General features: G+C 40.1%; 1 protein-coding gene across 1 annotated transcript; it reads left to right on the forward strand.

Annotated features, from left to right (window-relative positions):
- The first annotated feature begins 8,368 nt into the window (after positions 1 to 8,368).
- On the forward strand, positions 8,369 to 9,435 carry LOC148548256 (uncharacterized). The gene is made up of 2 exons (XM_088495595.1): positions 8,369 to 8,993; positions 9,401 to 9,435. The coding sequence occupies exons 1-2, from the start codon at positions 8,369 to 8,371 to the stop codon at positions 9,433 to 9,435; spliced, it is 660 nt and encodes a 219-aa protein (XP_088351721.1).
- Positions 9,436 to 26,079: the final 16,644 nt, after the last annotated feature.

Consider the following 26,079-nt stretch of genomic DNA (forward strand, 5'->3'; position numbering starts at 1 on the left):
TTAAATACAACAAGACAAATGGATCAATTTGGTGAGATATATTCTTCGATCACTACACAAGAGAACAAAAACATGCAGAGAAAGGGCAAGTGCCCAACCCCCAACCCAAAAATTCAAGTATCATGCCAATAAAGATGATGCCTGCTATGCCGATGCAAAAATTAGCATACAGATACAATGAAAAGATGATAGATGGAGACAGGTTACAATGAAAAAAATACAGATATGAATTCTAACTCAATAGAGAGTTTAGATCATCTTATTTATACACCTTCCATTGCATTAGGCATACATCCAGTAAATTCATTTGCCTTTAAGGATGCCACCATGAATAATCATGAAATTGATGAACTTCAGTGAATCAGGTGTATAGTCTCGGTAACTGTTTGTCTATAATCCCCCCTCTCTTAAATACTGTGTGAGGCCATTAGAACAGTTAAGAATTTGATGAACTTGAAATAAGAATAAACTAAATTTTGCAAATAAACTATAGCTCAAATATCAACTGTCAACTCTCCAAATAATAGAACACAGATACAGATTTTTAACCTAAATAATAGAACACAGATACAGATTTTTATGGGCATTCTTAAATTAAAATCGTTTAAGTTAAACCCCTACCTCGATGTCGCAATTAAAAGAAACCGAAGGCGAGGTTACGACGAGGCAGCAGCGATAGCATTAATTTCCACAAAAGCAGCAACAGCTCCGATGCCTCGTACAGCAGCTACGTCATTATAAATTACAATTGCAGTGGCTGTAACAGTTTCGAGAAACCGAAGACAAGGACATATACAAAAATCGAATCAGAACAAGCGTGGCAAAGACAGGAAAACATGTAAATGAACTAAAATCGAAGAAAAGATTAGACAAAAACTATTAGCAATAGCTCTAGTATTGGCTCCCGGTGGCGGCAGAGGGCTCTAGTGATGGCTGAGCAATAGGCAGAAATAAATGGAAACGTGGCGAGTTTTATGGAACCCGATTAGTAACCCCCAGCAGCCCTCTTTAGCAGCAGCAACAATCACAGTTTCGGTAACTAACAAACAACGAAACGGAAACAAGATAGCAGAAGTAGGATAACAGTAGAGTAAAAGTGGAAGTAGAACAAGTTAAAGGAGTGGAGGACCTAAACCAAAATAGGGGCAGCAAAGGCACCTCCATCAGTGATTCTAGCGTAGAGCTCAGTGGTGGTCACGACAGCTTCCGACGATCCCAGTGACGGCAATAGCAGCGGTGGTGGCCTCCGGCATCCTCCTTCGCGTCTCTCTCTATCTTGTCCTACTTCTCGACAGTGACAACGCAAGGCAGCGGTGAAGGCACAAACAACGCCCTTCCTCCTTTTCTTCGCGGCTGGGACGAGGTCTACAACGGCAACGGCAGCACTGGAGACTTCAGTGGTGAACGAAATGGCCCTCTCCTCCTCTCCTCATCGCGTCTCCTTCCTCTGTCCCTCTTCCCTCTTCTCTGTTTCTTCCCCCCTTTTCCTTCTATTTCCCCCCTTCGAGCTTCCCTTTTCTGAGTGTGTGTGTGTGACTAATTTAGGGTATAAATTAGGAAATTTGTGATTTTAAGTTAAATTAGGTTTTGATTTGATAAATTAGGAAAAAATATATACGAGTAATATAACAATTTTACAAAATATTTATGATAGGTATAACAATTTAGAATTCAAATATAATATTATAAAGATTACTTTCAAAACGCATAAAATTTTATCTATCAATCTATTAACGAGCTCAAATAATTATTTTTAATTTAAATTATAAAGTAAACATACTAATCACATTTTATAAAATACAGTTAAATTCGAAATATCAATTACCTAAATTAAATTATATGACCTTCCATTATTTTTCTATTGCTGTAACTTTAATTCCAATTTATATAAAATAACAAATTACAATAAAAATTGTACATAAACATTAATTAACTTAAACTTAAAGTATTTATAATAGAAATTTCTTAAATTTAATTATATAATACTTCCATTACTGAATTCTAATTTGAAATTATATGAAATAACCAATTATAAAAATTATACAAGATTATTAATTAACTTAACTCCATATATTAATAAAATTGATTTAATTACTCTTAATAGTTCAGTATATAAAATAAATAGTTCAAATTATTAATAAGTCATAACTTATTCATAATAAAAGTTACTTAAATTAAACTATACAATTCTTTCTTATTTTTCAATTACTAAAATTATGCAAAATATTCCATTATGATAAAATTACTTAAGAATCTTATTTAATTTAAAATAAAGTTATCTCCGAATCTATTTAATTATTTCTAATAAAATAATTTCTAAAATTATAAAGATTAAACTCAATAAGATAAAATCACAATCTATTCATATTTAGATTTTTAAAAATGCAGACTGTTACAGATAGCAGATGAGACGACGAGGAGGAGAACGTTTTTTGAGGGCTACACCGGTACTTCTTCTTCCGGCAGGATCTCCATTGCGCTTCGTGGAGTGGTAGACGGCGCAGCAGAGTGTTCGTGGAGCAGAGGACGTGGGGACTTAGGATTTTTTACTGCACTACTCTATTACTTTTTACACTTTTGCTTTCAGTATTTTGGTTTTTTTTCTTTTATATTTATTTACTTTTATTTATATTTATAATTTAATAAAATTTCTTTAAGTTACATGAATTAATTTTTAATTAATTTTAAAAGTATGATAATTAATAAAAATTATATATTATTTTTTTAGAAGAATATAAAATAATATTTATAAATTTTAAAAATTAATGAATACATACACTATGTAAAAAGTTTTAATTTTTGAAACAAAATAAAATTATTTTAAAAAAAATATATACACAATTTTTTTTACTCTTAAAGTGTTTAACATTTTGAAAAAAAAATTGTTATAAAATATACTTATATTTTGTGACAAATAATTAACTTGTTACAAACAATATTGAATTTCGTGACAAATTAATTTTTTGTTACAAAACAATTGGGGATTTTGAAACAGAAAGTTGTTTTGTTACAAAAAAATTGGAGTTTTTGAAACAAAAAAAATTTGTTACAAAATATTTTGAATTTTTGCAACTTTTTTTTGTTGCAAAATATTACAATATTTTGTAACAAAATACCATCTCGTTACAAAAACTAACATAATTTGTAACAAAATAAAACAGGTTGTTACAAAATATTATCATGTTTTGTAACAACTTGTTTCCTTTGTTACAAAACATTATTCTTTTGTAACAATCACTAATTATTATTACAAAATACTATTTTTTTGTAACAATTTTAAATTTGATACAAATTTTTTGTTACAAATATTTCATTTTCTTGTAGTGAAAAAAGAGAGAATGAAAGAGTAAAGTTGAATTATATATTCATTGATTCTCAATCAGAAGTTACAAAATTGTAATACACTGTATAATTGTTGTATTTGTAGAATAGAAGTAATAATGATAACTAATTCACTAATTATTTAACACTTTTGTCTAACAGTTGATGCACTACTATTTCGTGGTACATTTTGTGCTTAATTTAGTTGGATTCTATCCACTTTACCTACATTTATTTAATGAAATAGCATGGTTTCATAGTTTTCTCCTAATTTGTGCTTAAGTGTAAAAGCATGCTTTCTAGGCCCTTAATTTGCTAATTTTAATTCACCTTTGATTCCACTAGATGCCTTGATGCATTTGTTGAGTGATTTCAGGTTCAAAAGAATAGGAATGGATAAAAGGAATGAAGAGAAAAGTATGCAAAATGGAGAAATCATGGAAAATCAAGGATTTGGGATGCACTCATCGACGCACGCATGTGAAATTGAAGTCGCCAGGCGACGCGTACGCGTGGAAAGCAAAATTGACATGCGACGCGTACGCACTCGCACGTGACTCCATTAAAGTGAAAATGCTGGGGACGAATTCTGGGCTTCCTAAGCCCAAATTCAACTCAATTCTGAGCCTATTACATGCAGAAATCAAGAGGAGTCAAGGGGGGTGATCACATAGTTTAGTTTAGATGTAGTTTCTAGAGAGAGAGAAGCTCTCTCTTCTCTCTAGAATTAGGTTAGAGGTAGATTAGGATTTCTTAGATCTAGGTTTAACTCATGCTTTGATTTACTTTTCCTCTACAATTTCTTTTTCTTCTACCCTTGCTTTCCTAGTTTAGCATTTTATTTCTTGAAATTCTTTACCTTGTTGATGCACTTTTGTTTCTCTTATTTTTCTTTAATGCAATTTATGTTTGATTTGTTTTATTGTTGATTTGAGTTGTTGTTGTTAATTTTCTTGTAATTGATAATTGTAGATTTACTTTTCTTGCAATCTTATTCTGCTTTCCTTTTATGCCTTCCAAGTGTTTGATAAAGTGCTTGGAAAGATGTTAGAGTAGATTTTTATGTTCTTGGCTTGGGATGGTAACTTAGGTGAGCTTGAGTTACTAATGTCCAAGTCTTGATAATTGGTGTCCATTGACTCAAGCCTTCCCTAAATTAATTAGTGAGAAGGTTAGGACTTATGGATTAGGATTGGTGTAGCTCATTTGACTTTCCTTTATTCGTTAGAGGATGACTTAATGGGATTAATCCTTGCAATTATCATGTTGTGGTTAGTAGAAAGGATATAGATCATTGACCATCGTTCCTTGCCAATGTAAGACCCGGTTAATTAACGGCGAATTAACCCATAAATGAGAATTTATTCTAGAAAGCCAAAAATATTATTTTTATGGCTTAATATGATAGAGGAAATTGAGATGAGAATTTCGGTACCAATTTTATAGAAAACGGACCAAGATTGGACCGAACGGGCTAAACCGGTCCAACCGGACCCAAAGTGGGCCCTTGGCCCAACTAAACAAAACTAAAACCCTAGTTTTCAGCACTCTCTCTCCTCACAACACACTAAACACGCTGAAATGGAGGCTATGGAGGGAAGAACACTCTCTCAAGTTCTCTCCCTTGGTTGATCTTCAAACCACCATAACTTTTGATCTAGAGCTCCGATTGCCGCTCCGTTTGCGGCCACGCGTTCACCACGGAGAGCTCTACAAAACCCATACAATCAATCTTGAAGTAAGCCACATTTTACTGTACGAAATTCCAGCCCTTGATTTCGAGTTTCATGAGCAAAAATGTTGAGATTTTGGGTTCTTTGATGTTATAGGACCCAACTCTCTTGAAGGAGAAGGTTAATCTTGTCTCCTTGGATCTTGGGTGTGGTAAGATTCTCAACCCTAGTGTAATTTGTTGTTCTATGAGGTTTGGGTATTGAGATGTTGTGTATGGGTATGATGATTGTGGCTTAGGTTGTGTATATGTGAATATTGGAGCTTGATTGGTGATTTTGGAAAGCTTGGAAGAGGGTTTTGTGTGATAAAATCTGTTCTTGGAGGTGTTGAGACATTGAGAGCTTGAGGACAAGTGGTTTGGAAGTGCTCCGGTTGAGCTTGGGAAATCGGCTAAGGTATGGTTTCGGTTTCCCGTATCTAATATGTAATGTGGTAGGAAATACTTAGGCTAGAGGCCCTAAGATAGGCATTGAATTGTTAGTGTTGTTGAATGGTTGAGATATATGATGTGTTCATATATGTGATTATGAATATTGATGCCTTGATTGTGTGATATATAAGAAATGCATGTTGTGATATATGCTTGATGGATGATTAAGGTTGAATTGGTGGGTGGTACCATGTTGATGGTGAGTATGATGTTGATTGTGTATAGTGATTGTTGATTGGAAATGGTATTGTTGGAAATTGGGATGAGAAAGGATGTATGACATGATATTGTGTTTGTCCTTTAGCCATTTGATAGAGAAGTGTTAAAATGGTTGGATGTGGTTTTGGGAATTTTGGTAAAATGTCAATGTGTGAGTTGAGGATGGCTTGTTGTTGATTTTGGTATATTTTGAATGATTTCAAAGAGAAGGGTTGAAATTGGCATGTTTTGATTGATTTTGAAAAGAGTTGAAAGTGGCTTGTTTTGAAAATGGCATTTTGTGGTTTTGAATGAAAACATGGTTTTTGGGCATACTTTGACGGGACATAACTTGGACTACGGATCTCTGATTTGTGCCAAATCTGTTTAGAAATGAAATTGGATCCGGGATGTCCATGCCGTTCGAAGAACGGGTGAAAAATGATTTAAAATGAGAGAGTTATGACCGTCGGAAGATTGGGGGTTGAATCTGTGAATTCTGCAGTTTTTAACTTAGAAAATTTTTAGCAGAATGACCCCCCGCGCGTAGGCGCACTTGGCGCGTATGCGCCGTTCTTCCAGGAAGCGCCATCCACGCATGCGCGTGATGTGCGCGGGCGCCCCGAATGTGCTGCACCCAATGCCCAGCCATTTTCCCGAGAGTTGTGCCAAAGTTGTGCCAGTTTTGTGCCTGGGGCGCAAGAGTACCCACGCGTACGCGTGGCTGACGCGTGCTCGCTGTTTGGCTAATTTTCAACCCACGCGTTCGCGCATATGACGCTTGCACGTCGATGAGTTTTAAGGCCATCCACGCGTGCGCGTGGAGTGTGCGTACGCGTGGCCCTGTTTTCATCCCAAAGTTGATTTTTGAGTTTTAAAAGCCAAACTTCATACTTCTAAGCCTCCAATCTCACCACTTATGTCTTAAATCATTATGATATGCCTAGCATGAGGAAAAGGGCTAGTGAATGTGGTAACTTGCGAGTGAAGCAAGGGAAAAATGAATGATCCATGAGGATCAAAGATGATTATGTGAGATGTGGAGGATGGCGGTGGAAGTGCTTGTTATGCCATGGGCCGAATGGCCGTAATTGTTAATGAATTGGCTGGTTATGGATTTAACCGTGAGCCGGATGGCTAGATTATTGCCGTGTGACGGCGGAGCCATGTTTATGGCTAAGTATAAATGCATATATGCTGTTGAATGAATTGTGAATGTTGCACTTCCACCATTGGAGATGAGGGTTTCCCTGGGTAGTAGCAATGGCTAGCCACCATGTGCTCCAGGTTGAGACTTGAAGCTCTGTTAACCCAATGTCGTAAGTGTGGCCGGGCACTGTGAAAGGCCCGGATGAGCTCGCCCCCATAAATATTCACCAGTGATGGTGATGGATAAATATTCACCAGTGAGGGTGATGGATATGGATCATGATTATGATCAAGTTTATGATGAGTATAACTCGAGTTGGGGATGCACGACAAAGGGACAGTCCAATGGCTAGCTACCAAGACTTGTCGGGTTGGCTCTATAACCGACAGATGATATCATCAGCCACTAGGGACAGGCATGCATCATAAGCATACTACATGAATTGTTTGAGATTGCCTATTTGACTGCATATTACTTGCTAATTGCCTAAATGCCTTATCGGTTCCTATTTGTAAATCTCTTGTCTGATATAACTGTGTTTGCTATATTATACTCCTGCTGGTGGTTGGGAGGTCTGAAGGAATTGGAAAGGGAAGTATTAGTTAGACTGAAGAATCTTTAGTCAGTTGCCACTTACGGTTTAGCTTGTTTATAAGCTTTGATATTATCTGAAGGAAGTTCTAGGATTGCCTTCGGCTTTCCTCTATTATTATGTATTATATATGTGGAAGCTGTTACCGTGCTGGGGACCTCTGGTTCTCACCCATGCGGATTTTGTGGTTTTCAGATGCAGGACGTGAGGCTTCTCGTTGAGGCATGCTGGAGACTTCTGGATTAGCGAAGATCCTTTGTTCTCGGGACTCTGTTTTGGGTTATATATCTTGTTTAGATACTTTTATCTCCATTAAATAATACAAACTGTGATGACTCCTTCTAGAGGGGATTTTTGGAGAATAGGTTTTCTGTATTTGTGTCCCTTTGGGTTTCCTTTGGGGTTTCCTTATTTTATCATATGTATATATTGCTATGCTCGGACCGGTTCTCTTCGCAGCCGGGTTTTGAGTCTTGATATTCTTGTTTTTGACACTCTTTATATATATGATCTCGCGTTAGCTTATCCCGGTTCGTTACGTTATCGATCGGAGTGTTGCCCGTTCGAGTTACGGTTTTTGTTTACCCCCTTTTTCTACAAAGGCTCCTAGTTATAATCAATTATTCATACTACTATACGTACTAAATTTTTGTTTTAGAGGTCGTAATACCTTGCCATCTCTGAATTATGACTTAAGCATAAGACTTTGTATGGTAGGGTGTTACAGTATGGTATCAGAGCAGTTCGTTCCTGTAGAGCCTGAGGAATGGACTGACTATGCTTCTGTTTATTCACTGTATGTGTGTTATGTGCTGTTAGTATATCTACTTGATATAGTTGGCATAAACGTTCATGAGCATGCATTTGGGACTTTGAAGCACTAAACTTCCGATATTGAGACTGATCAACTTAATATCGATTGTTTGGTGTGTATAGGAACCAGATGGCGTCTCATGTACGCGGTAGAGGCCGTGGGAGAGGTCGTACTAATGCTCGTGCGCCGGAGAATAACCCTAATGACCCGGTGAACTTTATGACTGCGTTGGAGAACATGGCTGCCGCTATGCAAGCCACTGCTGAGGCTCTTGGTCAACAGATGAACAACCATGGCAATGACAGAAATGGAGCTCAGGGACCAATGGAGATCAGGACTTTCGTTGTGTTGGTGAACAAGTGTGGGGTTGCTGAAGAGTGTGTGAAGAGGGCAGCCGCTAAGAAGAGAAGTCACAAAGGATCATTTCCACAGAACCGAGGGAAGAGCTTTTCACCTAGAGGTCCGTCTTTCAAGAGAAGAGGTTCCTTTAGGAGGCCCAACAACAACAACTCCCAAGGGAAAAGGTTTGGGAAGCAACCTCAGAATGATCAAGTTTGTACTAGGTTTGGAAGTCACCATCCGAGAGCACCATGCAAGGCCGGGTGGGGTTTGTGCTACAATTGTGGAAAGGCAGGACATAAGCTCCCATGGTGTCCGGAGTGGCAGAAGCAAGGTGCTGGAAAAGCACAACAAACTGGTCGAGTGTTCACCACCTTAGTTGTGGGTGCAGAAGGATCCGAGACACTCATTCGAGGTAACTGTGAAATGGCTGGTCAAACTTTAAATGCTTTATTTGATTCGGGAACATCACATTCATTCATTGCATTCGGGAAAGCCCATGAGTTAAGATTGAAGATCGTAACCTTAGGTTATGACCTAAAAGTATATAATGCTACCCATGAAGCCATGGTAACTAGGCTATGATGCCCGAAAGTTTCGTTTAGGTTCAAGCAGCGTGATTTTGTCCATAATTTAATCTGCTTACCGATGATCGGTCTTGATCTTATCTTGGGATTGGACTGGTTATCTGAGGACCATGTCCTGCTTGATTGTTCTACAAAGTCGGTGTACTTTATGCCGGAAGATACAGAAGGGCCAATCGTGGTAAATGATTATTACTTGAATTCGATGATGGTAAACTGTTCTGGAATTGAATGTCAGAGTATCCTATTGTTAACCGCGGGTGTTTCGGGTGATGATCAAAGGTTGGATCAGATTTCGGTAGTGTGTGAGTTTCCGGAAGTGTTTCCCGATGATATTGAGGAATTTCCACCTAACCGAGAGGTCGAGTTTGCTATTGAATTGGTGCCTGGGGTGGGACCAATCTCAAGTGCTCCTTATAGAATGTCACCATTAGAGATGGCCGAGCTAAAGTCTCAGTTAGAGGAATTGTTGGGTAAGAACTTTATCCGACCAAGTGTTTCCCCGTGGGGTGCTCCAGTGTTACTGGTAAAGAAGAAAGATGGAAGTATGCGGCTCTGTGTGGATTACAGGCAGCTGAACAAGGTCACCATAAAGAATAAGTACCCATTGCCGAGAATTGATGATCTCATGGATCAGTTACAAGGAGCTGGGGTTTTCTTTAAGATCGATTTGCGATCCGGTTATCACCAGATAAGGGTGAGGGGTGAGGATATCCCTAAGACCGCTTTCAGGACTCGTTATGGTCATTACGAGTACACTGTAATGTCCTTTGGGTTGACGAACGCTCCTGCAGTATTCATGGATTACATGAATAGAGTGTTCCGTCCGTTTCTGGATAAATTCGTGGTTGTCTTCATTGACGATATACTAATTTACTCCAAGACTGAAGAAGAGCATGCGGAACACTTGCGGACCGTGTTGCAGATTTTAAAGGAGAAGAAACTCTATGCGAAACTGTCTAAGTGTGAGTTCTGGAAGAGTGAGGTGAAGTTTTTGGGTCACATGGTGAGTAAGAAGGGAATAGCCGTAGATCCAACCAAGGTAGAAGCTGTGATGGATTGGAAGCAACCAACCACAGTAACTGAGATAAGGAGTTTTCTGGGTTTAGCTGGCTATTACCGAAGGTTCATCAAAGGCTTTTCGCAATTAGCTTTGCCGTTGACAAAGTTAACTCGCAAAGACACTCCGTTTGTTTGGACTCCTGAGTGCGAGGAGAGCTTTCAGACATTGAAGAAAAAGTTGACCACTGCACCTGTGTTAGTGTTACCTGAGCCGAACGAGCCTTTTGAGGTGTACTGTGATGCATCGTTAAAGGGCCTAGGATGCGTGCTAATGCAGCATCATAATGTGGTGGCGTATGCCTCACGACAGTTGAGACCTCACGAAGTTAGTTACCCTACGCACGATTTGGAACTCGCTACGGTTGTGTTCGCCTTGAAGGTGTGGAGGCATTATCTCTATGGGGTTAAGTTCCAAGTCTTCTCCGATCACAAGAGCTTGAAATATCTCTTTGATTAGAAAGAGCTTAATATGAGGCAAAGGAGGTGGATGGAATTATTGAAAGACTACGACTTTGAGTTGAATTACCATCCGGGAAAGGCAAATGTAGTGGCGGATGCGTTAAGTCGGAAATCGTTATATACGGCTTGGATGATGCTTCAAGAGGAGAAGTTGCTCAAAGGATTCGAGAGTCTAAAAATTGGTGTTCGAGAAGTATCCGGAACCTTGTGCTTGAGCCGATTAGAAATCTCGAGTGACTTTAAGTTCGAACTCCTAAAGGCTCATGAAAATGATGAAGCGTTATGGAAGGTGTTACCGGCTATCGAGCAAGAAAAACAGTGGAGAGTGTCGGAAGAAAAAGATGGGTTATGGAAATTTAAGGGTAGGATCATTGTGCCAGATGTTGGTACTTTGAGGCAAGATATCTTAAGGGAGGCACACAAAAGTGGATTCTCCATTCACCCGGGAAGTACTAAGATGTACCATGATTTAAAGGCGATGTTTTGGTGGCCGGGTATGAAGAATGATGTGGCGGAACATATTTCAAAGTGCTTAACTTGTCAAAAGGTAAAGATTGAACATCAAAGACCTTCCGGGATGTTGCAACCTTTAGAGGTTCCACAATGGAAATGGGAGAGTATTGCGATGGACTTTGTGTCGGGATTGCCAAGGACTAGGACTGGTTTTGATGCTATCTGGGTGATTGTGGACCGACTGACGAAGTTAGCTCACTTTTTGCCCATTCGGATAACTTACACCCTCGAGGAGCTAGCTCGGTTATACATAAAGGAGATTGTGAGACTCCATGGTGTACCTGCTACTATAATCTCTGATAGAGATCCTCGTTTCACTTCGAGATTCTGGGGTGCATTTCAGAAAGCTTTTGGAACCCGATTAAGCTTGAGTACAGCTTACCTTCCTCAAACAGATGGTCAATCCGAGAGGACGATCCAAACCCTAGAGGATATATTGAGAGCTTGTGCTTTGGATCAACCGGCGAGTTGGGATCGATATATGCCATTAGTGGAGTTTCCATACAATAACAGTTACCATGCGAGCATCGGAATGGCTCCGTATGAGGCATTGTATGGGAGGAAATGTCAATCTCCGCTATGTTGGTATGAAGCTGGAGAGAAAGGCTTGTTGGGGCCGGAGATGATAGCTGAGACCACTGAACAAGTGAAGAAAATCCGAGAGAGGATGCTTACGGCGCAGAGTCGCCAAAAGAGTTACGCCGATCAAAGGCGGAAGCCCTTGGAATTTGAGGGAGGAGATCATATTTTCCTGAAGGTTACTCCGACCACAGGAGTAGGTAGAACGATTAAAGCAAAGAAGTTGAATCATCGATACATTGGTCCATTTCAGATCCTGGAGAGGATTGGGCCGGTGGCGTATCGGGTGGCTCTACCACCTCATCTTTCGAACCTGCATGATGTGTTTCACGTGTCGCAGCTTCGGAAGTACACTCCTGATGCTAGCCATGTGTTAGAACCTGAATCGGTTCAGTTAAGGGAAGATTTGATGCTTCCAGTGGCTCCAGTTAGAATTGATGATACTAGTATCAAACGGTTGTGTGAAAAAGAGGTTTCATTAGTCAAAGTGGCTTGGAGTCGAGGCGGTGTTGAGGAACACACTTGGGAACTTGAGTCGGAGATGCGAACGGATTATCCGCACTTATTCTCAGGTAATTGAATTTGAATTTTGAATTTTGTGGGCAAAATTCCCAATTAGGTGGGTAGAATGTAAGACCCGGTTAATTAACGGCGAATTAACCCATAAATGAGAATTTATTCTAGAAAGCCAAAAATGTTATTTTTATGGCTTAATATGATAGAGGAAATTGAGATGAGAATTTCGGTACCAATTTTATAGAAAACGGACCAAGATTGGACCGAACGGGCTAAACCGGTCCAACCGGACCCAAAGTGGGCCCTTGGCCCAACTAAACTAAACTAAAACCCTAGTTTTCAGCACTCTCTCTCCTCACAACACACTAAACACGCTGAAATGGAGGCTATGGAGGGAAGAACACTCTCTCAAGTTCTCTCCCTTGGTTGATCTTCAAACCACCATAACTTTTGATCTAGAGCTCTGATTGCCGCTCCGTTTGCGGCCACACGTTTACCGCGGAGAGCTCTACAAAACCCATACAATCAATCTTGAGGTAAGCCACGTTTTACTGTACGAAATTCCAGCCCTTGATTTCGAGTTTCATGAGCAAAAATGTTGAGATTTTGGGTTCTTTGATGTTATAGGACCCAACTCTCTTGAAGGAGAAGGTTAATCTTGTCTCCTTGGACCTTGGGTGTGGTAAGATTCTCAACCCTAGTGTAATTTGTTGTTCTATGAGGTTTGGGTATTGAGATGTTGTGTATGGGTATGATGATTGTGGCTTAGGTTGTGTATATGTGAATATTGGAGCTTGATTGGTGATTTTGGAAAGCTTGGAAGAGGGTTTTGTGTGATAAAATCTGTTCTTGGAGGTGTTGAGACCTTGAGAGCTTGAGGACAAGTGGTTTGGAAGTGCTCCGGTTGAGCTTGGGAAATCGGCTAAGGTATGGTTTCGGTTTCCCGTATCTAATATGTAATGTGGTAGGAAATACTTAGGCTAGAGGCCTTAAGATAGGCATTGAATTGTTAGTGTTGTTGAATGGTTGAGATATATGATGTGTTCATATATGTGATTATGAATATTGATGCCTTGATTGTGTGATATATAAGAAATGCATGTTGTGATATATGCTTGATGGATGATTAAGGTTGAATTGGTGGGTGCTACCATGTTGATGGTGAGTATGATGTTGATTGTGTATAGTGATTGTTGATTGGAAATGGTATTGTTGGAAATTGGGATGAGAAAGGATGTATGACATGATATTGTGTTTGTCCTTTAGCCATTTGATAGAGAAGTGTTAAAATGGTTGGATGTGGTTTTGGGAATTTTGGTAAAATGTCAATGTGTGAGTTGAGGATGGCTTGTTGTTGATTTTGGTATATTTTGAATGATTTCAAAGAGAAGGGTTGAAATTGGCATGTTTTGATTGATTTTGAAAAGAGTTGAAAGTGGCTTGTTTTGAAAATGGCACTTTGTGGTTTTGAATGAAAACATAGTTTTTGGGCATACTTTGACGGGACATAACTTGGACTACGGATCTCTGATTTGTGCCAAATCTGTTTAGAAATGAAATTGGATCTGGGATGTCCATGCCGTTCGAAGAACGGGTGAAAAATGATTTAAAATGAGAGAGTTATGACCGTCGGAAGATTGGGGGTTGAATCTGTGAATTCTGCAGTTTTTAACTTAGAAAATTTTTAGCAGAATGACCCCCCGCGCGTAGGCGCACTTGGCGCGTACGCGCCGTTCTTCCAGGAAGCGCCATCCACGCATGCGCGTGATGTGCGCAGGCGCCCCGAATGTGCTGCACCCAATGCCCAGCCATTTTCCCGAGAGTTGTGCCAAAGTTGTGCCAGTTTTGTGCCTGGGGCGCAAGAGTACCCACGCGTACGCGTGGCTGACGCGTGCTCGCTGTTTGGCTAATTTTCAACCCACGCGTTTGCGCATATGACGCTTGCACGTCAATGAGTTTTAAGGCCATCCACGCGTGCGCGTGGAGTGCGCGTACGCGTGGCCCTGTTTTCATCCCAAAGTTGATTTTTGAGTTTTAAAAGCCAAACTTCATACTTCTAAGCCTCCAATCTCACCACTTATGTCTTAAATCATTATGATATGCCTAGCATGAGAAAAAGGGCTAGTGAATGTGGTAACTTGCGAGTGAAGCAAGGGAAAAATGAATGATCCATGAGGATCAAAGATGATTATGTGAGATGTGGAGGATGGCGGTGGAAGTGCTTGTTATGCCATGGGCCGAATGGCCGTAATTGTTAATGAATTGGCTGGTTATGGATTTAACCGTGAGCCGGAAGGCTAGATTATTGTCGTGTGACAGCGGAGCCATGTTTATGGCTAAGTATAAATGCATATATGCTGTTGAATGAATTGTGAATGTTGCACTTCCACCATTGGAGATGAGGGTTTCCCTGGGTAGTAGCAATGGCTAGCCACCATGTGCTCCAAGTTGAGACTTGAAGCTCTGTTAACCCAATGTCGTAAGTGTGGCCGGGCACTGTGAAAGGCCCGGATGAGCTCGCCCCCATAAATATTCACCAGTGATGGTGATGGATAAATATTCACTAGTGAGGGTGATGGATATGGATCATGATTATGATCAAGTTTATGATGAGTATAACTCGAGTTAGGGATGCACGACAAAGGGACAGTCCAATGGCTAGCTACCAGGACTTGTCGGGTTGGCTCTATAACCGACAGATGATATCATCAGCCACTAGGGACAGGCATGCATCATAAGCATACTACATGAATTGTTTGAGATTGCCTATTTGACTGCATATTACTTGCTAATTGCCTAAATGCCTTATCTGTTCCTATTTGTAAATCTCTTGTCTGATATAACTGTGTTTGCTATATTATACTCCTGCTGGTGGTTGGGAGGTCTGAAGGAATTGGAAAGGGAAGTATTAGTTAGACTGAAGAATCTTTAGTCAGTTGCCACTTACGGTTTAGCTTGTTTATAAGCTTTGATATTATCTGAAGGAAGTTCTAGGATTGCCTTCGGCTTTCCTCTATTATTATGTATTATATATGTGGAAGCTGTTACCGTGCTGGGGACCTCTGGTTCTCACCCATGCGGATTTTGTGGTTTTCAGATGCAAGACGCGAGGCTTCTCGTTGAGGCATGCTGGAGACTTCTGGATTAGCGAAGATCCTTTGTTCTCGGGACTCTGTTTTGGGTTATATATCTTGTTTAGATACTTTTATCTCCATTAAATAATACAAACTGTGATGACTCCTTCTAGAGGGGATTTTTGGAGAATAGGTTTTCTGTATTTGTGTCCCTTTGGGTTTCCTTATTTTATCATATGTATATATTGCTATGCTCGGACCGGTTCTCTTCGCAGCCGGGTTTTGAGTCTTGATATTCTTGTTTTTGACACTCTTTATATATATGATCTCGCGTTAGCTTATCCCGGTTCGTTACGTTATCGATCGGAGTGTTGCCCGTTCGAGTTATGGTTTTTGTTTACCCCCTTTTTCTACAAAGGCTCCTAGTTATAATCAATTATTCATACTACTATACGTACTAAATTTTTGTTTTAGAGGTCGTAATACCTTGCCATCTCTGAATTATGACTTAAGCATAAGACTTTGTATGGTAGGGTGTTACAGCCAAGACCTTCTTATCATTTGAGTTTCCCTTTACTTTCTTGCCATTTATCCTTCATGTCTCTTATTCAAAACCCCAAAATATACATCTTATAACCAATAACAAGAACACTTCCCTGCAATTCGTTTGAGAGACGACCCGAGGTTTGAATACTTCGGTTATTTTTATTGGGGTTTGTACTTGTGACAAACAATTTTTTGCATGAAAGGATTATTTGTTGGTTTAGAAACTATACTTGCAATGAGATTTCATTTGTGAAATTCCTTACCAACCAATTTTCCATTCATCAAAACGGCGCCGTTGTTGGGGAATTGCAAATGTGTGCCTTGTTATTGGTTATTGTATATATGTGAATATTGTGAATATGTTTGCCTTTTGTCTCTTTATTGGTTTTTTCTAGTTTTAGGATTTGGTTTTCTTTGTTTCTTATTTGATTTTGTTTGCATTTGCTCTTACTACTATGAATTCTCAACACTTTGGCTATGAGTGTGGTTATAATTATGTTGTAGGAAATAGAAGCTTCAATGAGGATATGCATCAAGGTTGGGAGGAAAAAGAAAGTAACATGTAAAGCTTAAGAGTTAAAACAAGGGAGGGGACATGACAAGTGATAATCAATGCACGGTAAAGAAGGATGTCGTTAACACATGGTCGCGACTACATGTGAAAAGTTCATCAATAGAAATATAGCAAGTTCATGTGATGGCAAATAGATGCAAGATGTTTATTGGCATGCTGGCAAAGGCATGAGTAGCATAAATCAAGCATTAAATGCCCAATTTGATTATCAAGTCTTTGAAACTAACAATCTGTTTGTATTGACAATTATATTCAATTAATAATAAATAAAAAGGGTTTTTGTAAAAAACAGATATTAGAGTAGTAGAATAGAATAATATAAAAATAATGCACAATGCCATACGGGCTTTTTCACAAATACTTAGCATGCATGGTAAAGATGTTGTTAAAAGTATTAAATTTGAACATGCAAACAACCCTTTAAGAAGTAATATATAATTGTCAAACAATTCCTTAATAATCCACAAGCAAAATATAGAAAATAATCACCCAAATAAATTTCCAACACCAATTAAAAGGGTTTAAAAAGAAAAAGAAAGATAAAAAAACATAGATAATGAAAGTAAAAAGAAAAAGAAGAAGAAAACATAAATAAAAATAATAATAATGGAAAAGTAAAGAGGGAAGAAGAAAAGAAAAGAACTTTGATGATGAATGTGAAAAAGAAAGAAGGGGGAAAAGAAAGTAAAAAGTGAGGAGTAAAGAAGAAAGAAGGAAGAAGAAAGAAATAAGAAGGGATAAGAGAGAAATAGGATTGGGGAAAAGATAAGATATCTGGCGCTGTTCTGGTAAAACTGTGCGTCGCATGTGACGCGGACGCGTGGGTCACGCGTTCGCGTGAGTTGCGATATTTTCAAGTGACGCGGACGTGTCGGTCACGCGAACACGTGAATTGATTTGTGCTAGTGGCGCGAGAGCAGCCTCGCGTACGCATAACTCTCTGTCTCAAATGCATATTGCCAAAATTTAGGGTGACGCGTGCGCGTGGGTGACACGCATGCGTGAATGGCCTTACTTTTAAAAATGACGCGGACGCGTGGGGGACGCGTTCGCGTGATAGGGCTTTGTGATTTTTGCACAATTCCAGCCCCACTCCATCATAACGTTCTGCCATACACCCATTTACGTCGATTTCGCGGGGTGATGAGCGGATAATTTATACGCTTTTTGGCATTGTTTTTACATAGTTTTCAGTATGATTTAGTTAGTTTTTAGTATATTTTTGTTAGTTTTTAATTAAAAATCACATTTCTGGACTTTACTATGAGTTTGTGTGTTTTTCTGTGATTTCAAGTATTTTCTGGCTGAAATTGAGGGGACCTGAGCAAAAATCAGATTCAGAGGTTGAAGAAGGACTGCAGATGCTGTTGGATTTTGACCTCCCTACACTCAAAGTGGATTTTCTGGAGCTACAGAACTCCAAATGGCGCGCTTTCAATTGCGTTGAAAATTAGACATCCAGATCTTTCCAGCAATATATAATAGTCCATACTTTGCCCAATTTTAGACGACGCAAACTGGTGTTGAACGCCAGTTCCATGTTGCAGTCTGGCGTTCAGCGCCAGAAACAAGTTACAAAGTGGAGTTCAACGCCAGAAACACGTTACAAACTGGCGTTCAACTCCAAGAATGACCTCTCCACGTGTAAAATTTAAGCTCAGCCCAAGCACACACCAAGTGGGCCCCGGAAGTGGATTTCTGCATCATTTACTCATTTCTGTAAACCCTAGTAACTAGTTTAGTATAAATAGGACTTTATGCTAGCTTTGTAAGGGATCTTTGATTAGTTTTATGCTATCTTAGACTTTCATGGGGGCTGGCCATTCGGCCATGCCTGGACCATTATCACTTATGTATTTTCAAATGGTAGAGTTTCTACACTCCATAGATTAAGGTGTGGAGCTCTGCTGTTCCTCATGAATTAATACAAAGTACTACTGTTTTTCTATTCAATTCAAGCTTATTCCTATTCTAAGATATCCATTCGCACCCAAGAACATGATGAATGTGATGATTATGTGACGCTCATCATCATTCTCACCTATGAACGCGTGCCTGACAAACACTTCCGTTCTACATGCAAACAAGCTAGAATGAGTATCTCTTGGATATCTAATACAAAGGACCGAGTCTGAGATATTGGAATCTTTGTGGTATAAGTTAGAACCCATGGATGGCCATTCCTGAGATCCGAAAAGTCTAAACCTTGTCTGTGGTATTCCGAGTAGGATCCGGGAAGGGATGGCTGTGACGAACTTCAAACCCCAAGTACTGGGCGTAGTGACAGACGCAAAAGGAGGGTGAATCCTATTCCAGTATGATCGAGAACCTCCAGATGATTAGTCATGCAGTGAAAGTGCATCGGATCATTTTCACAGAGAGGATGGGAAGTAGCCATTGACAACGGTGGTGCCCTACATACAGCTTGCCATGGGAAGGAGTAGGAAGGATTGGATGAAGACAGCAGGAAAGCAGAGGTTCAGAGGGATGAGAGCATCTCTATACGCTTATCTGAAATTCTCACCAATGAATTACATAAGTACCACTATCCTATTTTATATTTTATTTATTTTCATCCACTATAATTTCTTAAAACAATTTAATTCGCCTGACTGAGATTTACAAGATGACCATAGCTTGCTTCAGACCAACAATCTCCGTAGGATTCGACCCTTACTCACGTAAGGTATTACTTGGACGACCCATGTGCACTTGCTAGCTAGTTGCGTGAAGTTGTGAAGTTATGTTTGGACCATGGTATTGTGCACACATTTTTGGAGCCATTGCCAGGGAATCAATTTTGAACAACAATTTCACATCTAGATCACAATTTCGCACACCACGGGATCATGCGTGCGCGTGGGTGACGAGCACGCGTGGAGTGCTGGTTTCACAATTGACGCGGACGCGTTGGTGCCTAAGGCACGCCTCCATCCACGCTCCTGCATGACTCTCTGTTTAATTCCCTTTTTTCGCTCATGCACTTATGACGCGGACACGTCAGCGACGCTTACGCGTCGTGTGCTTCCCCCCTTTTTTTTATATGCAGAATGCGAATGCAAATGTGAATACAGACTATATGCAGAGATTATGAGAAGAGTCATTAACAAAAACAAAATAGAATAAGGTAAAATAAAACTAAGACTGAAACGGAACGATCATACCATGGTAGGTTGTCTCCCACCTAGCACTTTGCTTTTACATCCTTAAGTTGGACGGTCTTCAGGCTCATTCTGCTTCTGTTGGTGGGTCTTTGGTACACAAAATTGTGATTCACACTTTCACAACTCCGCACAACTAACCAGCAAGTGCACTGGGTCGTCCAAGTAATATCTTACGTGACTAAGGGTCGATCCCACGGAGATTGTCGGCTTGAAGTAAGCTATGGTTATTTTGTAACTCTTAGTCCGGATGTTAATGATAAAAAGGGTTTTTTTATGAAAGGCAATTAACATAAAATAAAAGGTACTTGTGATTCAGTAATGAGAAACAGGCTGAGGTTCCGGAGATGCTCTGTCATCCGAATCTCTGCTTTCCTACTATCTTCTTCTCCAAACACGCATGGCTTCCTTCAATGGCAGGCTGTATGATCCTCTCGGATGAAAAATACCAGGCGCTGTCACCGCACGGCTAATCATCTGTCGGTTCCCGCTAGCGTCGGAATAGGACCATTGTCCTTTTGCACACTGTCACTGCGCCCAACATTCGCAAGTTTGAAGCTCGTCACAGTCATCCCTTCTCAGATCCTACTCGGAATACCACAGACAAGGTTTAGACTTTCCGGATCGCAGGAATGCTACCAATGGTTCTAGCCTATACCACGAAGGTTCTAACCTCCGGACTCGGTCCGTGGATCAGAAACCCAAGAGATACACACTCAAGTTGTCGCCCAATGACTACGTTGAGCTCAAATAAAATGGAGTGGTTGTCAGGCACGCGTTCATAGATATGAGAATAATGATGAGTATCACAGATCATCATCTTCTCCGATTGAAGTATGAGTGAATATCTTAGAATAGAATCAAGCGTGATTGAATAGAAAACAGTAGTAATTGCATTAATCTATTGAAACATAGTAGAGCTCCTCACCCCCACCTATGGGGTTTAGAGACTCATGCTGTCAGAAATACAATATGAAGTGTAAAAATGTCATAAGGTACAAAATGAATCTCTAAAAGTAGTTTTTATACTAAACTAGTAACCTAGGTTTACAGAAAATGAGTAACTAAGTGCATATAGTGCAAAATTCCACTTCCGGGACCCACTTGGTGTGTGCCTGGGCTGAGCTTTCAAGCTTTCACGTGCATATGCCCAAAGTTGGCGTTAAACGCCACCCTGGGTGCCAAAATAGGCGTTTAACGCCGAAATAGGTGTCAATTCTGGCGTTTTACGCCAGAATTCCTTGGGCTGACTTTGAGCACCAGTTTGGGTCATCAAATCTCGGGCAATGTATGGACTATTATATATTGCTGGAAAGCCCAGGATGTCTACATTCTAACGCAATTGAGAGCGCACCAATTGGGCTTTTGTAGCTCCAGAAAATCTATTTCGAGTGCAGGAGGGTTAGAATCCAACAACATCTGCAGTCCTTTTTCAGCCTCTACATCAGATTTTTGCTCAGGTCCCTCGATTTCAGCCAGAAAATATCTGAAATTACAAAAAACACACAAACTCATAGTAAAGTCCAGAAGTATGATTTTTGAATAAAAACTAATAAAAATATAATAAAAACTAACTAAAACATGCTAAAAACTATGTAAAAACAATGCCAAAAAGGGTACAAATTATCCGCTCATCAGTCTTCCAAGAGGAAGACCTCTAGTTCTTTGTGATCCTTCATCTTCTCACCATGATAAAGCTTTAGGCAATGTCCATTGACCTTGATGAATTTAGAGCTAGAAGGATGACGCAGGTGAAAACCTCCATATGGCTTTGCTTTTTCTACTCTGTATGGACCTTCCCATCTTGATCTTAGTTTACCTGGCATGAGCCTCAGTCTGGAGTTATAAAGAAGAACTAACTCCTCTGGTCTAAATTCTCTCCTTTTTATGTGCTTGTCATGGACAGCCTTCATCTTTTCTTTGTATCGCCTGGAGTTGTCATATGCTGCTAGGCGAAGGTTCTCTAGTTCTGCTAGTTGCAGCTTCCGTTCAGCACCAGCTTCCTCAAAATTCATGTTGCACTCCCTCACAGCTCAGAAATCCTTGTGTTCTACCTCTATTGAAAGGTGGCAAGCCTTTCTGTATACTAAGCGGAAGGGCTCATCCCAATGGGTGCCTTGTATGCTGTTCTGTATGCCCAGAGTGCATCTTGTAGCCTGGCACTCCAGTCCTTCCTATGAGGCTTTACTATCTTCTCCAGAATACGCTTAATCTCTCTGATAGAGACTTCTGCTTGCCCATTGGTCTGGGAATGGTAAGCTGTTGCTACTTTGTGAACTATCCCATGCTTCTTCAGTAATCCTGTTAGTCTCCTGTTACAAAAGTGGGTGCCTTGATCGCTCACGATTGCTCATGGTGATCCAAAGCGACAAATAATATGGTTTCTAACAAAGGAAACAACAGTGTTAGCATCATCAGTATGGGTAGGAATTGCTTCCACCCATTTAGAAACATAATCTACAGCTAACAGTATATAAAAGTAACCATTAGAGTTTAGAAATGGACCCATGAAGTCAATGCCCCAAACATAAAAAATTTCACAGAAAAGCATAATCTGTTAAGGCATCTCATCCCTCTTGGATATATTACTAAACCTTTGGCAATGGGAAAAGGATTTACAAAATTCAGCAGCATCTTTAAAAAGAGTAGGCTACCAGAATCCACAGTCTAAGATTTTTCTAGCTGTTCTTTGAGGGCCAAAATGTCCTCCACTCTCAGATGAGTGGCAGGCCTCTAAAATGGACTGGAATTCTGATTGAGGTACACACCGTCTAATTACCTGGTCAGCACCACACCTCCATAAATATGGGTTATCCCATATATAGTATTTGGACTCGCTTTTCAGCTTGTCTCTTTGATGCTTAGTAAAATTTGGAGGGAAAGTGTGTCTAACTAGATAATTAGCTACAGGTGCATACCAAGGAACTACTTCAGATACTGCATGTAAGCTATCAAATGGGAAAGTATCATTGATAGGAGTGGAGTCATCCTTAATGTGCTCAAGGCGACTCAAGTGGTCTGCCATTAAATTCTGGTTACCACTCATATCCTTAATTTCTAAATCAAATTCTTGTAGCAGCAGTATCCAACGTCTTAGCCTTGGTTTATACTCCTTTTTAGCTAATAAATATTTTAGAGCTGCATGGTCTGAGTACACTACTACCTTAGTACCAAGTAAATAGGCTCGGAATTTATCCAGAGCAAAGACAATAGCAAGAAGCTCTTTTTCAGTAGTAGTGTAATTAGACTGAGCAGCGTCCAAGGTCTTAGACGCATAAGCAATTACAAAAAGATCCTTACCTTCGCGCTGAGCCAGCGCCGCTCCTACTGCATGGTTGGAGGCATCACACATAATCTCAAATGGCTGGCTCCAGTCTGGTCCTCTCACAATTGGAGCTTGAGTCAGGGCGATCTTCAGCTTATCAAATGCTTTCATGCAATCCTCACTGAACTCGAACTCAATATCTTTCTGCAGCAATCTGGATAAAGGCAATGCTACCTTACTGAAGTCCTTAATGAATCTCCTGTAGAAATCTGCATGGCCAAGGAACGAACGGACTTCCCTCACAGAGGAGGGGTAAGGTAAACTAGAAATGACATCTACCTTTGCTGGATCTACAGAAATACCAGTATTAGACACAACATGTCCTAGTACAATTCCTTGTTTTACCATAAAGTGACATTTTTCAAAATTCAATACAAGGTTTGAACTAACACACCTGTCTAATACTCTAGCCAAACTATCCAAGCAAAGGTTAAATAAATCACCATATACGCTAAAATCATCCATAAAAACCTCCATACAGTTCTTAATGAGATCAGAGAAAAGACTCATCATACACCTTTGGAAAGTGGCTGGTGTATTGCATAAGCCAAAGGGCATTCTCTTATAAGCATAAGTCCCAAAAGGACATGTAAAAGTAGTCTTTTCCTGATCTTCAGGAGCTATATGAATTTGAAAATAGCCTGTATAACCATCTAAAAAGCAATAATGGGATTTACCTGACAGGCAATCAAGCATCTGATCAATAAATGGCAAGGGGTAATGATCCTTGCGAGTGGCTTGGTTGAGACGCCTATAGTCAATGCAAACCCTCCATGAATTCTGCACTCTAGTTGTCAGGAGCTCTCCATGCTCATTCCTTGCTGTTGTAACTCCAGACTTCTTGGGCACCACTTGTACTGGACTGACCTATTCACTGTCTGAGAAGGGGTAAATGATATCTGCTTCAAGTAGCCTGGTCACTTCTTTCTTGACAACTTCTAAGATGGTGGGATTTAATCTTTTTTGAGGCTGACGGACAGGCTTTGCTCCCTCTTCTAAGAATATTCTGTGCTCACAAACTTGAGGGTTGATGCCTACTATATCCGCCAAGCTCCACCCAATTGCTTTCTTATGTTTTCTCAGCACACTAAGCAGTTGTTCTTCCTGTTGGAAAGTGAGTTCCCTTGCAATGATAACTGGGAACTTCTGATTATCCTTAAGGTAAGCATACTTGAGGTGCGGAGGAAGGGGCTTTAATTCCAATTTCTTCTCATGGCTAGGTTCTGGATCATCCGAGGCTAGTGGTAATGGCAAAGTGTCCTCATTATGTTCAGAGGGTGTCCCCACACTTGGACCTTGCTCTAAGTGCTTATCTTCTATTTCTTCTTGGTGAACTTCAGCTACAGTTTCATCAATGATATCACACTGGAAGATAGAATGATCTTCCAGAGGGTGCTTCATAGCTTCATTTAAACTGAAACTCACTGCTCTGCCATCTATCTCAAAGGAGTAAGTTCCTGAGAATGCATCCAGCTTGAACTTTGAAGTCTTCAGGAACGGAATTCCAAGCAGGATTGATGATGGTCTTCCTGAGTCATTAGGGGGAATTTCTAGGATATAGAAGTCAATAGAAAATGTGAGCCCCTTAATGCTCACTAATACATCTTCAGCAATTTCAACTACTGTAATAATGCTTTTATCTGCTAACACAAAACGAGCTGCCGACCTTTTTAAGGGAGGGAGCCTCAAAGTATCATATATAGACAATGGCATTATACTAACACACTCTCCTAAATCACACATGCAGTCAAAAAATATTACACCTCCAATGGTACAGTTAACCATACATGGACCTGGATCACTACATTTTTCAGGTATACCTCCCATTAAAGCAGATATAGAACTACCTAAAGGAATAGTTTCTAATTCATTAATCTTATCCTTATGTATGCACAAATATTTTAGAAACATTTCATATTTAGGTACTTGCTGAATAACATCAAAAAGGGAAACATTTACCTCAACCTTTTTGAATATTTCTACCATTTTGGGATCAAGTTCCATCTGCTTTCTGGGCTTCCTTGCAAGTTGTGGAAATGGGATAGGGAGGGCACTACTTGCAGCTTCTGCATCCTTTGGTGCTTCATTCCGTGGTTGAGCCTCTTCTTCTGCAACCATGTCTTGTACGTCCTCTTCCTCTTCAGCGTCTTCCACTTCCACCACATCCTCAGCTGGGGCATGTTCTGGTGGGCTTGGCTCCTCATGGTTCCTCTCTTGCAATGTGGTTCCGGACCTCAAAGTGATGGCATTGATGCCACCCTTGGGATTAGGTAGGGGTTGAGAAGAAATTCCACTAGAGCTTGAAGGTTGGTTGGTGGAATTAGGTAATGAATCTATTTGGGAGACTAGAGCTTGTAAAGTGGCACTCAGACTATTTAAAGTAGAGTTCAGCTGTGTCTGCATGTCTTGTTGTCCTTGTGCAAGAGAACGGAGTATCTCGTCATTTGATGAGGAATTAGGATAGGTAATCTGAGGAACTTGTTGTTGGTTGTGCTGGGGTCCTTGGGACTGTCTTAGGTGAGGTGCTCTATAAGATTGGTTCTGATTCTACTGTCTGTTGTTGTTATTCCACCTCTGGTTTCCATTGTTATCTCTGCCTCCTCTGTTATAGTTGTCCCTCCAGCCATGGTTAGAATTATCTCTCCAACCCTGGTTGGAGTTGTCCTGCCATCCTTGGTTATAGTTCCTACCTTGGTTGTAGTTGCCGCCTTATTGATTGTATCCTTGATTCAGGCGGTCATAAAAGTTATGAGTGGCTGCCACAGTATTGTCTTCTTGTTGGAGCTGAGGATATTCATCAGTATAATGACTATAATCAGCACAGATTCTGCATACTCTTTGTGAGACCAACTGTTGGCTTTGTTGTGGTGGGGGAGGCTGAGCTTGTTGTGCTTGTTATTGATTTAACTGCATCTGCTTCAGTAGGTTGGTCATTTCACATATACTCTGTGTAAGAGCAGTAGTCTCACTACTAGAGGAAATCTCTGCAACAGCTTTTGAGTGGCTGTGCCTGTGCCTGTGATTCCTAGTGAACTCAGGTAAGTCGCTGATCAGTTGCCATGCTTCATCTGCGGTCTTGTACTTTTTCATAGAACCATTACTAGCACC

The sequence above is a fragment of the Arachis ipaensis genome, chromosome B8 (assembly GCF_059453495.1).
Source record: "Arachis ipaensis isolate K30076 ecotype BB chromosome B8, ASM5945349v1, whole genome shotgun sequence".
In the NCBI taxonomy this organism is placed as follows: Eukaryota; Viridiplantae; Streptophyta; class Magnoliopsida; order Fabales; family Fabaceae; genus Arachis; species Arachis ipaensis.